The 12893-nt window shown below is 42.3% G+C and overlaps 1 protein-coding gene across 2 annotated transcripts in view; it reads left to right on the forward strand.

The window, feature by feature from the left end:
• The window catches only part of sfl (N-deacetylase and N-sulfotransferase sfl), a 148760-nt gene extending 137416 nt beyond the window's left edge, over positions 1 to 11344 (forward strand). For both annotated transcript variants that reach the window (XM_089598724.1, XM_014364510.2), the window contains exons 6-13: positions 4047 to 4390; positions 4504 to 4792; positions 5527 to 5655; positions 6689 to 6871; positions 6946 to 7166; positions 7251 to 7529; positions 7788 to 8085; positions 8178 to 11344. In XM_089598724.1, the coding sequence (XP_089454850.1) occupies positions 4047 to 4390; positions 4504 to 4792; positions 5527 to 5655; positions 6689 to 6871; positions 6946 to 7166; positions 7251 to 7529; positions 7788 to 8085; positions 8178 to 8288 (1854 nt within the window). In that variant the 3' untranslated portion in view covers positions 8289 to 11344. The remainder of the gene's footprint in view (positions 1 to 4046; positions 4391 to 4503; positions 4793 to 5526; positions 5656 to 6688; positions 6872 to 6945; positions 7167 to 7250; positions 7530 to 7787; positions 8086 to 8177) is intronic.
• Positions 11345 to 12893: the final 1549 nt, after the last annotated feature.

Here is a 12893-nt window from a genome sequence, read left to right on the forward strand (position 1 = left end):
TTTGTTTCCTTGTCTTTTTGCGATCCTCGTGCCACCGTTGCGTTCGAGCTGAGAAAATATCGCGGAGTCGTGATGGAAATTTTTCGAAAAACTCGTGACCTACACTTTAACCGAAGTTAGGTGGATCGAGTAATGCCTCGGCATCGGCAAAAAGGTGGATGCTGGGGGCCGCGGCTTCCCCGGTCTATTTTTGCGAGTAGCTTGCAACTACTTAAAATTCAAACTGCCACTTTGATCGAAGTTTTCATGAGCTTTATCAGGGTATAGCGTGGCGCCGACGACGACAGTGGCGCAATTTAACTTCTTACCGAGTGACTTATACGGTCGAGGGCGGGGGAGGGGGGGTATTATTGTGTTCCGCTATACTTTCCCGGCGATCATTAATGTATGAGGAGGACGTGGTGGATTAACAGTTATTGCGCTGTGCCGGATAATGAGGAACAATTTTGCGCGAAATTGTCCTTAACGAGGTCAGAAGTTGGTACTTTTAGGAGATAGAAAGTATAATGGTCGCATCCGACAATGGCTATTGCTTGTTTTTTCTTCTTTCTTTTTTCCTTTTCGAGAAAAGGTACACAGTCGAAAGATGCTGTCAGCTCTTTGTGAAAAATGTGTTCTTTCGTGCCTCAAAATATACGCGAGTCGCAGAAGGATACACGCGTCACGAGCATAAAAATATACAAAGCTCACGAGACAAAGATGATATTTTTCTCAAAGGGCCAAGGGTCCCAGGAACGAAACTTTGCGTATCACAAGCAGTCCACACTGCGTATGGAGTGGCCACGTCATGGTATGTGTACGAGATGTATAAAACCAGAGTTTCGATAACGTAAGCGAAACGACGACGACGCCTGCGGGGGCACTCTCGCAAGGCAACATCGTTCCACGTCAAGCATATACAGAGTTCCAAGCAGCTCTGGAATAAGTTCATCGATTCCAAACGGTGAAGGTGTATTTCATGGAAAATAATTTAACAATGAAAAAACTCAAAACTCATGGACAATATCTCAAACAATTACAAACGGATGGAAAAAAAGGAAGAATCACGTGCTTATCCCGTACCATGGCAGCAGATCGATTCTCATTATCGATAATGAATTTTAAAACTCCTCCCTTCCTTCGCGCTCTTTCAACCTTCCGATCACCCGCACCTCTGGTACTTCATCGAGAGTTGAGGAGGGGATAAATTACAAGCCCGCGAACACCTTTTCAGTCTTCGGAAATTCTCGGCAGCACTGACAGTTCATTTATTACATCCAGCAGCTCTTTCGCGCGCTCTGCCTCGTAGCCGAGAGGAGCCCACGGCGGAATCGCGTGATCGCCGGATTCAATTACGTTTTTACCCCTCCTTAGCTCCTCCGTGCAGGTGTGACGGTGAATCAAGCGGGCTCATTTGGGGCCGCGAGTCGAGTTGTTCCAGACAGGTGACCCGACGCCGCTCGTGTTTTCCTCCCACGCTCCGTGCAACGGTGAGATTTTACGGACGGGGCGCTAGAGTGTTGACTTTGATTGGTTTTACAATATGAACAAGTACTACCTACGATCGGGCTGTTATCGGTGCGTTCGACCAAACTTGATTTTTACTACTTAAAGAGCCAGACAGGACGCAACACCGGAATGTTATCTGTGTGTCTGACCAAACTCGGTCTGTACTACTTAAACAATCAGGCGAGACACAACATCGGGATGTTATCAGTGCGTCTGACCAAACTCGGTTCGTACTACTTAAATAGTCAGACAAGACGCAACATCGGAATGTTATCGGTGCGTCTGACCAAACTTGGTTCGTACTACTGAAAGAGTCAGACGAGGCAGTAAATATAGGTACGTAGGGTGCGCGACATCGGTGATTCAAAGACGGATTGCTTTTGTTCATCGACAAACGCACGAAGCCACGAAATCCTAGCAAAACCGTAGTGGTGTAGCACCTACAGTATAGTAGTAGGTACGGGTTCGCTCTACTGTCACTCAAAGGCAGTGCACGGTAGCAGTGGTATTGCGACGATAAGCCCATTAAGAATAGAAATGGACGGGACAGCTGCATCCTGCACTGCGCTCTGACAGCGACGACAGCACAGTGGGATGGATTGGGAGGGGGGGTGGAAGCTCAGCTGCAACGTTACCTCGTAGGATTAATTGAATCGAGGGACCAATCAGCCAAGGATTATGATTTTACGCGTGTGCATCGTGCATTATCAAGAATTCGTTTTGCCTTTACGACTGCCACAGCACAGGGTAGGGGGTGAGGGTTGATTGCTGCAGTATAAATCCGAGAGTCATGCCGGCTGGAGTAGAGAGAGAGAGAGACAGACAGACGGAGGGAGGGAATAACGAGGAGACGCGCGTTTAATGGGTCGTAAGGCTCAGTTGAGCCAAATTGGCGCTGCTGTATATATATACGTGTCTTGCGCCCGTACAACCAAACCATCGTATCTATATGTACGTGTACGTTGTGCCGGTGCTCGTGTACATTATGCGCGCGACGTAAGTTTACGAGAAGCTAACTTTGCCAAGGTTTACGCGGGGATACGCACGTATACGCACACACACCCGCGTCTTCCTGCTTTCTACTGTTGTTGTTGTTGTCATCTACCTAAGGGGTTTGTATAGCTGCCACTGTGCCGCTGATGAAGACTTTAGGTGCCTCCCTTGTCATCGTCACGGTTACGATACACCTACACACCCGTTTCCTTTGCACTTTACCTACCATTTACATGTGTAACAACGATTTGTTTGTTTATCGACAATAGGCTCGAGTGATTGCTCGTTACAGCGCAATTAAGAATCTGTCGTATTTTCACCACGATTACGGCAATTAGCAGGGCGATTGATATTACGAGGTGAATTTCCGACGATTGATCGATAATCCACTGTCTGGCAGTAATATTCGACGCCGGGGGGATGAACAAACAGTGCACGGGAGAACAAATCGTTTGGATGTCAAACAGAGGAAAAAACACACACACACCGGCAGGGACCAAAATGAATTTCTCTCCTCCGACGCGGGTGTAGTAGTATACATATACATAGCCGTATAACGCGGTGCAGTGAGGAGGAGGAGGAGGGCAATAACTCTCCGTGCTTGATCCCTACGAGGAATCTTCCTTCCCGCAGCTCTTAAGAGATTGTTCATTTCCGCACCCAAGCATCCCCGGTTCTCTACGACCGACGCATTATCCTCGACTGCGGCGTGGCCCTACCGGAATCGAGGTCCTACGTCACGCCGATGCATTTCTCAGCTGTGGGTCATTTATTCACGTAGTTGTTTGAGTGGTACCGAAGAATTTTTTTTTTTTTTTTTTTTTTTTTCCACCAACAACCGATGATACTCTTATTTTTTAACAAAGCATTGAAACTTTTGAGTGGATTTCCGTTGATCGGAGAGCAAAAGTCAGAACCTCATTGATGCCGCAAGTGGCGCTGTACTTTGTGCCATCGTGAATGCACATTGTTCGCAAACAAAGGCCAAACTTTTGCCAATCATGTACGTGTACATACGTATCATCTACCGATGCGGCGTCATATTGTGTGGTAATGGTATTGATTAAATTCAATATGTACCACGCAAAATCCGTCAACCATTGACATCAGAGTGCAGCGCGTGTTTGATGAGCATTGTAACGGGAAATTGAATAGGAAGCTTCTGAAACGTTACACCGTAGCCACCGTTATTTTCAAAACTAGTATTAGTTTCGCGGAAATCCGATGAGACGATCCTACGAGACTTGCGATAGCCTACTTTGATCAGGCATACAATACCGAAACGTCGGGAAAATAAAATTGCGCCTCCCTCTGTAAAAGTAACTTCTTACAAGATACGCAGTGGTACTGTCGCAAAGCATTTGATGAATAAAAAAAAATTGATCTTTCATCAATTATTTCCCGAAAGCCGGTACCTGCTTAAACGTGAATAGTAGTAAATAAATTTGGTTGTTTGGCAAATGTTTTTGTTGAAATGTCTATTATAAGCTCCCATTGAATTATAATGTAGCTTTACGAAATACCCGTGATGATAAAAAAAAAAAAAAAAAAAAAATGATCCACAGGACCATGGGCGGTACGACGGTATTCAGCGCGTCTTCTTCGGCGGGGGGCTCAAGTTCTGGCTGCACAAGCTCCTGTTGCTCGATTCCCTGTCCTACTTGTCGCACGGCCAGCTGAGCCTCAGCCTGAACCGTCAGATCCTCGTCGACGTGGACGACATATTCGTCGGCGAGAAGAGCACGCGGCTCAAGAGGGACGACGTCCTGGCGCTCCTAGCCACGCAGCAGAGGATACAGGCCCTCGTGCCCGGCTTCAAATTCAATTTGGGGTTTTCCGGCAAGTACTTCCATCACGGCACGACGGAAGAGAACTCGGGGGACGACATGCTCCTGGAGAACGTCGACAGGTCGGTGTGTCTTACATACTATTGAGCGTGTTGCCTGGCTCGTAGACATACTTAAAAGTATCGACGCTTTGGTGAAAGACTTGATTAACTTGATTGAGTTTGTTTTTTTCCAGGTTCACGTGGTTTTCTCACATGTGGAACCATCAACAGCCCCACTTGTACGAGAACGGGACGCACCTGCAGCAGGACATGGCGCTCAATCGGCAATTCGCCAAGGAGCACGGCATACCGACCAATAGCGGCTACAGCGTCAGTCCCCACCACTCGGGCGTCTACCCGGTGCACGAGGGCCTCTACGAGGCTTGGAAGAAAGTCTGGAACATCAAGGTGACGAGCACCGAAGAGTATCCCCACCTCAGGCCGGCTCGACTTAGGCGCGGCTTTGTGCACCGCGGCATAATGGTAAGAAATTTTTATCGTCAACTATTTACACAATAACCAGCACGACTTTGCCAAAGTATACAAGTGGGGCTAATGCACCGGATTGTTTTACTTACACGTGTAGGTGTACATATTTGCATCGAATGATAACTTAAAACCATCCAGGTCTGCAGAGTGAGCGCAGCCTCTGAGAAAAATGTAATTTATTCCCCGTATATCCTACGAACGCATCTCGCGTGTAACACCGCAGCAAGACCGATCGCGAGATAAATACCAAGTAGGGGAGACAGATAGATACACGGGAATCCAAACAACTCATTTATGCGAGAAAAAAATATGAATCCGAGGTGACGTAACTTGAATCAAAAATTTACCGGGAGCACTATACGCCAGCCCAATATCCACGATAGAGAGTATGGGTATTGTGGCACTGCAAGGGAGTATTAAAATTCGCGTGTGATTGTTATTCGATGGAACAACGCTCTGGTATAGCACCAGAGCCGGCGTTGGAGTTTCCGTGAACTAAGGGTACATGTAGACCTGTGAAACCAGAGAGAGAGAAATCCATAATGCATATTGTACGTGTGTGCATTAACGAGAGGGAGAGGAGGCAGTTGCAGGCCCCTGCTGACTAACTAACGCTGCAAATATGTACACTATACACAGAAGCGAGTAATTCTCAGAGCACGTGTGTACGTATATACCTGTGTGTGTGTGTGTGTGTGTGTGTATTGCACGAGTATCGTGGGTTTCAGGTACTGCCAAGGCAGACGTGCGGTCTGTTTACGCACACAATATTTATCGAGAGGTATCCCGGCGGCCGAGATAAGCTCGACGAGTCGATCCAGGGCGGCGAGCTCTTCCAGACTATCGTTTACAACCCGGTAAGTCCGTACTTCTGCACGACAATGCCCTCAAGCTGGCTCGTTGTCCCTCGTTTGCCATCCGCTTTGTCTCCTGTGCCCTTGTGCTTCTCTCATACCCACGTTTCCCGAGATATGGTGACAAACGCGGTTTTAATTGGAATCGAGTGGTTATTTTCTTTCCTTTCGCAAATCGCATAGTTATAAACGTACGTAAAAACAAAAAAACAAACAAACAAAAAACATGTAGTACCGGAAAAACTAATTCGTCGGAATAACGAAGGTTTCATTCGATTTTGCGCGCGTGGTCTTTTTTATCTTTCGATTGTTGTTTCGAATGAAAAAAAAAAAAAAAAAAAGTAGAAAGGATGGGGAGGGAAAGTGGAGAGTGCAAAGGAAAAAAAAAAAAAAACGATTGTCACGCGTGTGTACGCGTTTGAAAGAGCCCGTGTTGTTTTTCGTTTCACGTTTGCTCCGTCGCGCGTTTCATAAACAAGGGGAGGAGAGCTCCGCCGCTAAATTATCGAAAAATATCACGCTCGCGCGATCCGCTGAATTTAAAATCCATGGTAAAATACATTTTTCTTTTTCCCCCGCCCTCATTCTGTTTTCCGAGCTAATGGATCCCCACGTGAGGGGGATGAAAAAAAAAAAAACATCGTAAAACAGCGGGTCTAAACGTCAAATTGGTACGTTTTAAAATCATAAGCTCGGCGTCCCGTAAAATGGGAAAATAAAGTAGAGCGCGGTTCGCTTTTGCGTGGAATTTTCAATCGCCCCTCGGTGGAGACACGAGCACAAACGCTTCGCGGGATGAATCACCTTCGCGGGGGTACGTAATGACGACTATCGATTCCGCCTCCCTTTCATATGCTGCATATGTCCGTTCCAACAATTTCGCGTACCCCCGGAAAACTAGGTGAGCCATATCCCGAACACCTCTACTTTCCCTGTAACATATGAACACCCCTTCCCTTTCCCTCGTGTAGAGTAGAGTAATAATGTTGCGGAGCGGGGAGTAAAATAATGTAAGCATCCGTCCTCGTCGAAACAGATCAACATCTTCATGACGCACATGTCGAACTACGGGAACGACCGTCTGGCCCTCTACACGTTCGAGTCGGTCATCAAGTTCATCCAGTGCTGGACGAACCTGCGGCTGTCGAGCGCTCCGCCCCTTCAGCTCGGCGAGAGGTACTTTCAGCTCTACCCGGAAGAGACGGATCCCGTCTGGGGCGTAAGTGTTTGTTGGCTCAAGCGGGCAAACATGTTTATTTTCTATTATTAAATTCGATTGTCTCTCCTTTGCAGAACCCGTGCGACGATCAGCGCCACCAGAGGATCTGGTCGAAGAACAAGACCTGCGACCAGCTGCCGCGTTTCCTAGTGATCGGCCCCCAAAAGACAGGCACGACGGCCCTGTACACCTTTCTATCGCTCCACCCGGCCATAAGCAGTAACCTGCCCAGTCCCGATACCTTCGAGGAAATTCAGTTCTTCAACGGGAAGAATTACTACAAGGGCCTCGATTGGTACTCCCACGTTTATGCATACGTCGATCGTCGTGGCGTGCGTTGATGGGCGCTCGATTTTCACAAAAATGGATGGACTTTCAGGTACATGGGTTTCTTCCCGCCAGCGAGGAACGAGAGCTCGCGTTACCTCTTCGAAAAGTCAGCCACGTACTTTGACGGGGAGCTGGTGCCACGGCGGGCCCACGCGCTCTTGCCCAAAGCCAAGCTCATCACGATACTCCTGTCGCCGGCTCGACGAGCTTACTCTTGGTACCAGCACACCAAGGTCCATGGTGACGTCATCGCCAAGAATTACTCGTTTCACTCGGTCATCACTGCCACCGATACTGCGCCCAAGGCCCTCAGGGATCTTAGAAATAGGTGAGTGCAAGCAATTTATATCTATTCATTTGTTGGGACGCGCGTCGACCTTGCATAAAAATATAGCCTGCGAGGATTTCCTGGCCAAGTATCCTTCTCGTAACTAAAATCTGGGAGGGCTGTGCTTATAATATTTATAAAAAACTCTTTTATTTAGTTAATTAATAGTATATGCAACACGCAGTATGTTGCATACGCAGACAGGTAATAAAAAAAAATACGAGTTCTTCGACATATAATTCGATTCATCCGTCGCAGGTGCCTCAATCCCGGTAAGTACGCCCAGCACTTGGAGCGCTGGCTGTCGTACTACCCGGCTCAGCAGTTGCACATAATAGACGGTGAACAGCTGCGGCAGAATCCAGTCGAGACTCTGCACGAGCTCCAGAGGTTTCTCAAAATCATGCCCACCTTCAACTACTCGACGCATCTGAGGTACGATCCGAAAAAGGGCTTCTTTTGCCAAGTGACTAACGAGGACCGTACCAAGTGTCTCGGCAAGAACAAGGGTCGACAGTATCCGCCGATGGAGGATCGGTCCTACAAATTTTTGCAGGTCAGTTTTTGGGAATACTTTCGTCAATACTAATAGCAGTGTAGTAGAAAAAAGGAGGACTTGGCTTGACAATGGTAATCCCGTTCCAACAGAGGTACTACCTGTCGCACAACACAGCGCTGGTGAAGCTGCTGAAACGGCTGGGCTCGAGAACGATACCGCAGTGGCTGAAGGACGACCTGACCGACACTGTGATGACTTAGCAGACGCTGCAGTTCGCGCGAAACAACGCCAGTGGCGAGACCGGCGGTGACTTCGAGGACAGTATGTTGCAGATCCTAGAGCTCGACGTCTCCATCGTGCCAGAACTCGAAAACGACGTGTAACATAAGTACGTGTATTCATACATTTGCGAAATTATAGGACAATTTGTACATAAGGTGTAAAAGTCGTGTCCGATCGATGATTCCTAAGCTCGCTCTCCGAGTACGTTATACATTGTTTAAGTGTACAATATATTGTGTGTGTATGCGTGTATGCTAATACTGTACAATGGCACAAGCGAAAAATAGGCCTAAAGCGAGGCAGGCGTGTAAAAATATACATGAAAACGAAAAAAGCTAGTCACTAAGAGAGAGAGAGAGAGAGACGCAGCGTTCTGTTCGCAATAGTTTTTTATTTATTTATTTTATGCATGATGGAGTGTGAGAAGCGATTGATGATGGTCCGAGTTGTGATGATTGACTGCGAATCGTTTAGTCGCGCGAACAGCAACGTCGACTGTTCAGCTGTGCCATCCCGAGTAGTCGATCTTGATATTTTTAATTAATTTTTTCTTTGACGACTAGAAATGATAATCGTATTATTTAACCTGGAGATTTTTTTCATCCAAACTTAGTCGGACCAGCATTTTTTTATATTTATTTTATTAAAATTTAGAAACATGATTTTTTAACAATCTTAAGTCGTTGGACCAAATTCTGTCATACAAAGCGTGTTTATATGTATGGTAAGAAACGTGTCAGTTGAATGTAAAATCAAAACGAACAAAGCAAATGTGTTTCATTGTTGTTGTATGGAATATTACATTAATTTCAAGTGTAGTCTTACGTAACATTACATTAAAATGTTTACTAACAAAGGCATAATTTGGTTATAAGTCCAGGAAAGCCTAATAATCGAATTATCATGTGAAACTTGGTTTGTTTGCATTATTTAATGGGCGTTAAATAAAAATAAAAATTATTAGATAATGCTTTGAAAAATATATAGCGAAGAATAACAGCTCTTTGCTTCATTTGCTTTACTTCCTAAAAGAAAAGTAAAAAACAAAGTAAATTGTTTAATTATGATTGCGTGTACAGATCATTGTATTTAAGATGACTAAAGAGTCTTTGTATATTTTGACAATACTGTTTGGGAAGTGAATGATGAGACATGGGGCGCATTGAATTGTAAATATTTGTAAAGATGCTGGCGTAACGGTAATATACATGTGTGTGTGTGTGTGTGTGTGTGTGTGTGTGTATTATAAAAGCGAGAGTTACGATTCTACCGTTTTTGAGTAGTCGAAGAAGTTACTTTATTTTTTTTTTATACAACTTTCAAAACTTTTTTGTATACATGTTTTAATTGTGACAATTATTTTTTCACTCACACCGAGTTTTGTATGTTTTTTTTTTATTAACAGTTCCTACGAAATCGTAAAAGGTGTAAAATTAATATATAAAATCTGATACGGTTTTTCGATTTTAATAAATTGAAAGTTCTTCACTGCCTATTGTTTACAAACTATTTCAACATCAATTTTAGCTTCTTTGACAACTCTCTTATGATGATTTTCTGTGAAAAATTTAATAATATAAAATAATACCCATGATCGAGCGCAATAAATGTACGCGAAAATTCATTTGCAATATGATATACACTTAATCAATGAGAATTTTCGAGTTAAGACGAAAATTCAGAAGGCAGTGTTTTCTTAACGGCACAAAATTCGTAATTCCTTACTACTAACTAGTCGTCATTAAAAAAATTAATAGATAAATGGATAAAGATAATATTTTCTTACTGCTCTGAATGTAAACTTGCCATACGGCATTCACGCAGCTATATAACAGTTAGATAATCAAAAGCATGAGCGTAATCTTATTACTGAAGGAAACAAAAAATATTAACAATCTCATATCAGGCCGATTTTTGTGGCGTTGCAGTTCTTATGAATTTACAAAATTTTTCACTAGCAATATTTTTGTGTCCCATTGTATTTGTAAGATTTTTTTAATCAACTAAATTACGTTAGATTGTCGAATAAGGCGTTAATTGTGTAATATACTTGCGCTTACATGAACACTCTACTTTCATTTTCCATTTAGTATAGATTAGATTGTTTTTTAAGAAATAATTTATACTAAAAAATTAGGCTATTATGTTGATACTGATTAATTTGATTTATAAATTATCTATAGAGCCGTGCAAGTCTTTGTACTTAAAATTGTTTGACGTGATACGATTTAATATCAGTTTCAACCGATTTAGATAATAACGTAATGTTTTCAACCAATGGTTCACACGTGCACTAATTGATTTTTTTATAACTTTGCTTAGAAAATTTCAGAATCTTTGCTGAGATATTTTTGTGTTTCCTCTATAAGAAACATACCGGATTCGAGATTACCCTGAAACTTGGCACAATGAAAAAATTTCTTTCAATAATTTATGCGATTAATGACAATTAAGCATATCAATAAAGTTTTTTGAACGAACGTATGGTTTTCACGCCACGAACAAATGGAAAAATAACGAGTTAATCGAATCAAGCAAGAAATTTGTCGTAATCAGCATTAATATTGTTGCCTGTAAGCACGAATATTCGAGGGCTCTTGTTGCATCGTTGATTGTAAAAAGAAGTCATTCTGCAAACAATAAAACGGCACGCTCATGCCTTCATGCCATAGCTTGATCAAACAGATCTGTTCAGTTGGTCGAAAGAGTAAAAAAGCTTTTAAATCAAACTGATATGCCAAGCACCACTGTGAATTTTTTTTTTTTTTACGGGTGCTTTGTTGTGCGCACATTTACCGGATCCTTATGACCGGTCAAACGAAGGCAATAAGGTGATAACGTTTGAAATAAGAAAAAATAAATAAATTAAAAAATCAGACTCGTACAACGTGCCATAACTTGAATGTTGCATATACATAGAAAATCAATGAGAAAGTTCTCATTTTTGTTTTTACGTTTGTACATTTGTTTTCCTTTTTGATACTGTCGTTTATGCCACTTGGCGGATTAACGAATCTTGTACAAAGTTAATTGTTAATACAAATAATAAATACGGTGATAAAAAATTAACGACTATTAGACTTGCTTTTTCCTTTCAATTTGATCCTCATATTCATACATTTTATCAAAATTTGATCATCACTTTGAGCAAAGTTAATAATCACATGAAACATCATAAGACTGGAAAATATAGCCTTACTAAATATTATGTCTTTTAAAACATTAACGAAGAATTATTTATACGTGCGGATGTTCAAGTACTTTTACATAAACTAATTTCGTACCCTCAATTAAATGCATCAAATATCTTTTTTTTTGTCTATTTGTGTTCAACTGACACACTTGAGTTGATAAATTTTGGATTATTTTATCGTACAATTTTTGTAAAAATTCACTTTCTTTTTTTCTATTATCAATAAATATAAGCCCCATCATTAAAAAAATAATTCTAATAGGGTTGTAGTAATAATGTAAAATATGAGCTTCATTAATCATTTTAGTATATAAATAAGAGATTTGTTTATTTACAAAATACACATAGTAGAAAAAATAATACGTGATACAATGTACATTGTAGGAAAAATTGACTTAATGCTGCCTACTATAATTTATTTTTTCTAGTTGCACAAGTGGTTTCAACTGCTCAGCAAAGTTTTTAATTTCCTCTGCAATGGCATTTTGACCACTAGGAGCTAATACACTTAGTTCTACCAAATAGCATTGAGATATAGCCTCGACATCAGCTTTTCCTTGGTTCATTTTTAAAATCTTGGACACTGTCACTTTCATCCTTTCTTTAAGAAACATAAATCCGCAAATTGCTGGCAGTTAACTGCTGGCAGTATTTGCGGAACACAGCCTCTGATTTTATCATTCTGCTAAAAAGAGCAGGGTGTAAGATATACATGAAGTTATGTGTAGTTATTATAGTTTATAGTAATCACTACTTACTTATAAGTAGTGCGATATGGTCGATTTTATTAAACAATACAAGTAAAATATCTATACTTTGGAGGATGATTTTCAGATAAAAGATAAATTGTGTACTTGCCGCAAATAATACAAACAGCTTCAACTTTTTATTTTATATAAACAGAATTATTTGCGGCTGGTTTATAATTAATCACATGGCTCTACTGTAAGTTTAATAGTAATAGTTATTTGGATCAGCGCCATCTAGCGTTGCGGATTTCTGAACTAAAAAGTGGCCCTAAACTTTTCAGCCAGAGGGTGTATTCCGCAAATGCTGCCAGCAGTTAAGTTACGTAGGTCGTGGTAACGCCGCATGGTCGGGTAGCGCTAGCGTCAACCTGTACTAACTATCGGTGGGTTCCGCATGTCAACAAACTCCGAAATATCAGATGGCATGGGAGCGAAAACAGTAAAAAATATCAAAGTTTGTTGACATGCGGAACCCACCGACAGTTAGTACAGGTTGACGCTAGCGCTACCCGACCATGCGGCGTTACCACGACCTACGTAACTTAACTGCTGGCAGCATTTGCGGAATACACCCATAGTCCGCAGGCTAAGTATACGTCCTTAACCGCCTTTTTCACTAACGTTTAGAATAATGATTGAGA

This window comes from Copidosoma floridanum, unplaced genomic scaffold (genome assembly GCF_036245765.1).
Source record: "Copidosoma floridanum isolate Cflo_tuat_1 unplaced genomic scaffold, Cflo_Japanese_pri ptg000001l, whole genome shotgun sequence".
In the NCBI taxonomy this organism is placed as follows: domain Eukaryota; kingdom Metazoa; phylum Arthropoda; class Insecta; order Hymenoptera; family Encyrtidae; genus Copidosoma; species Copidosoma floridanum.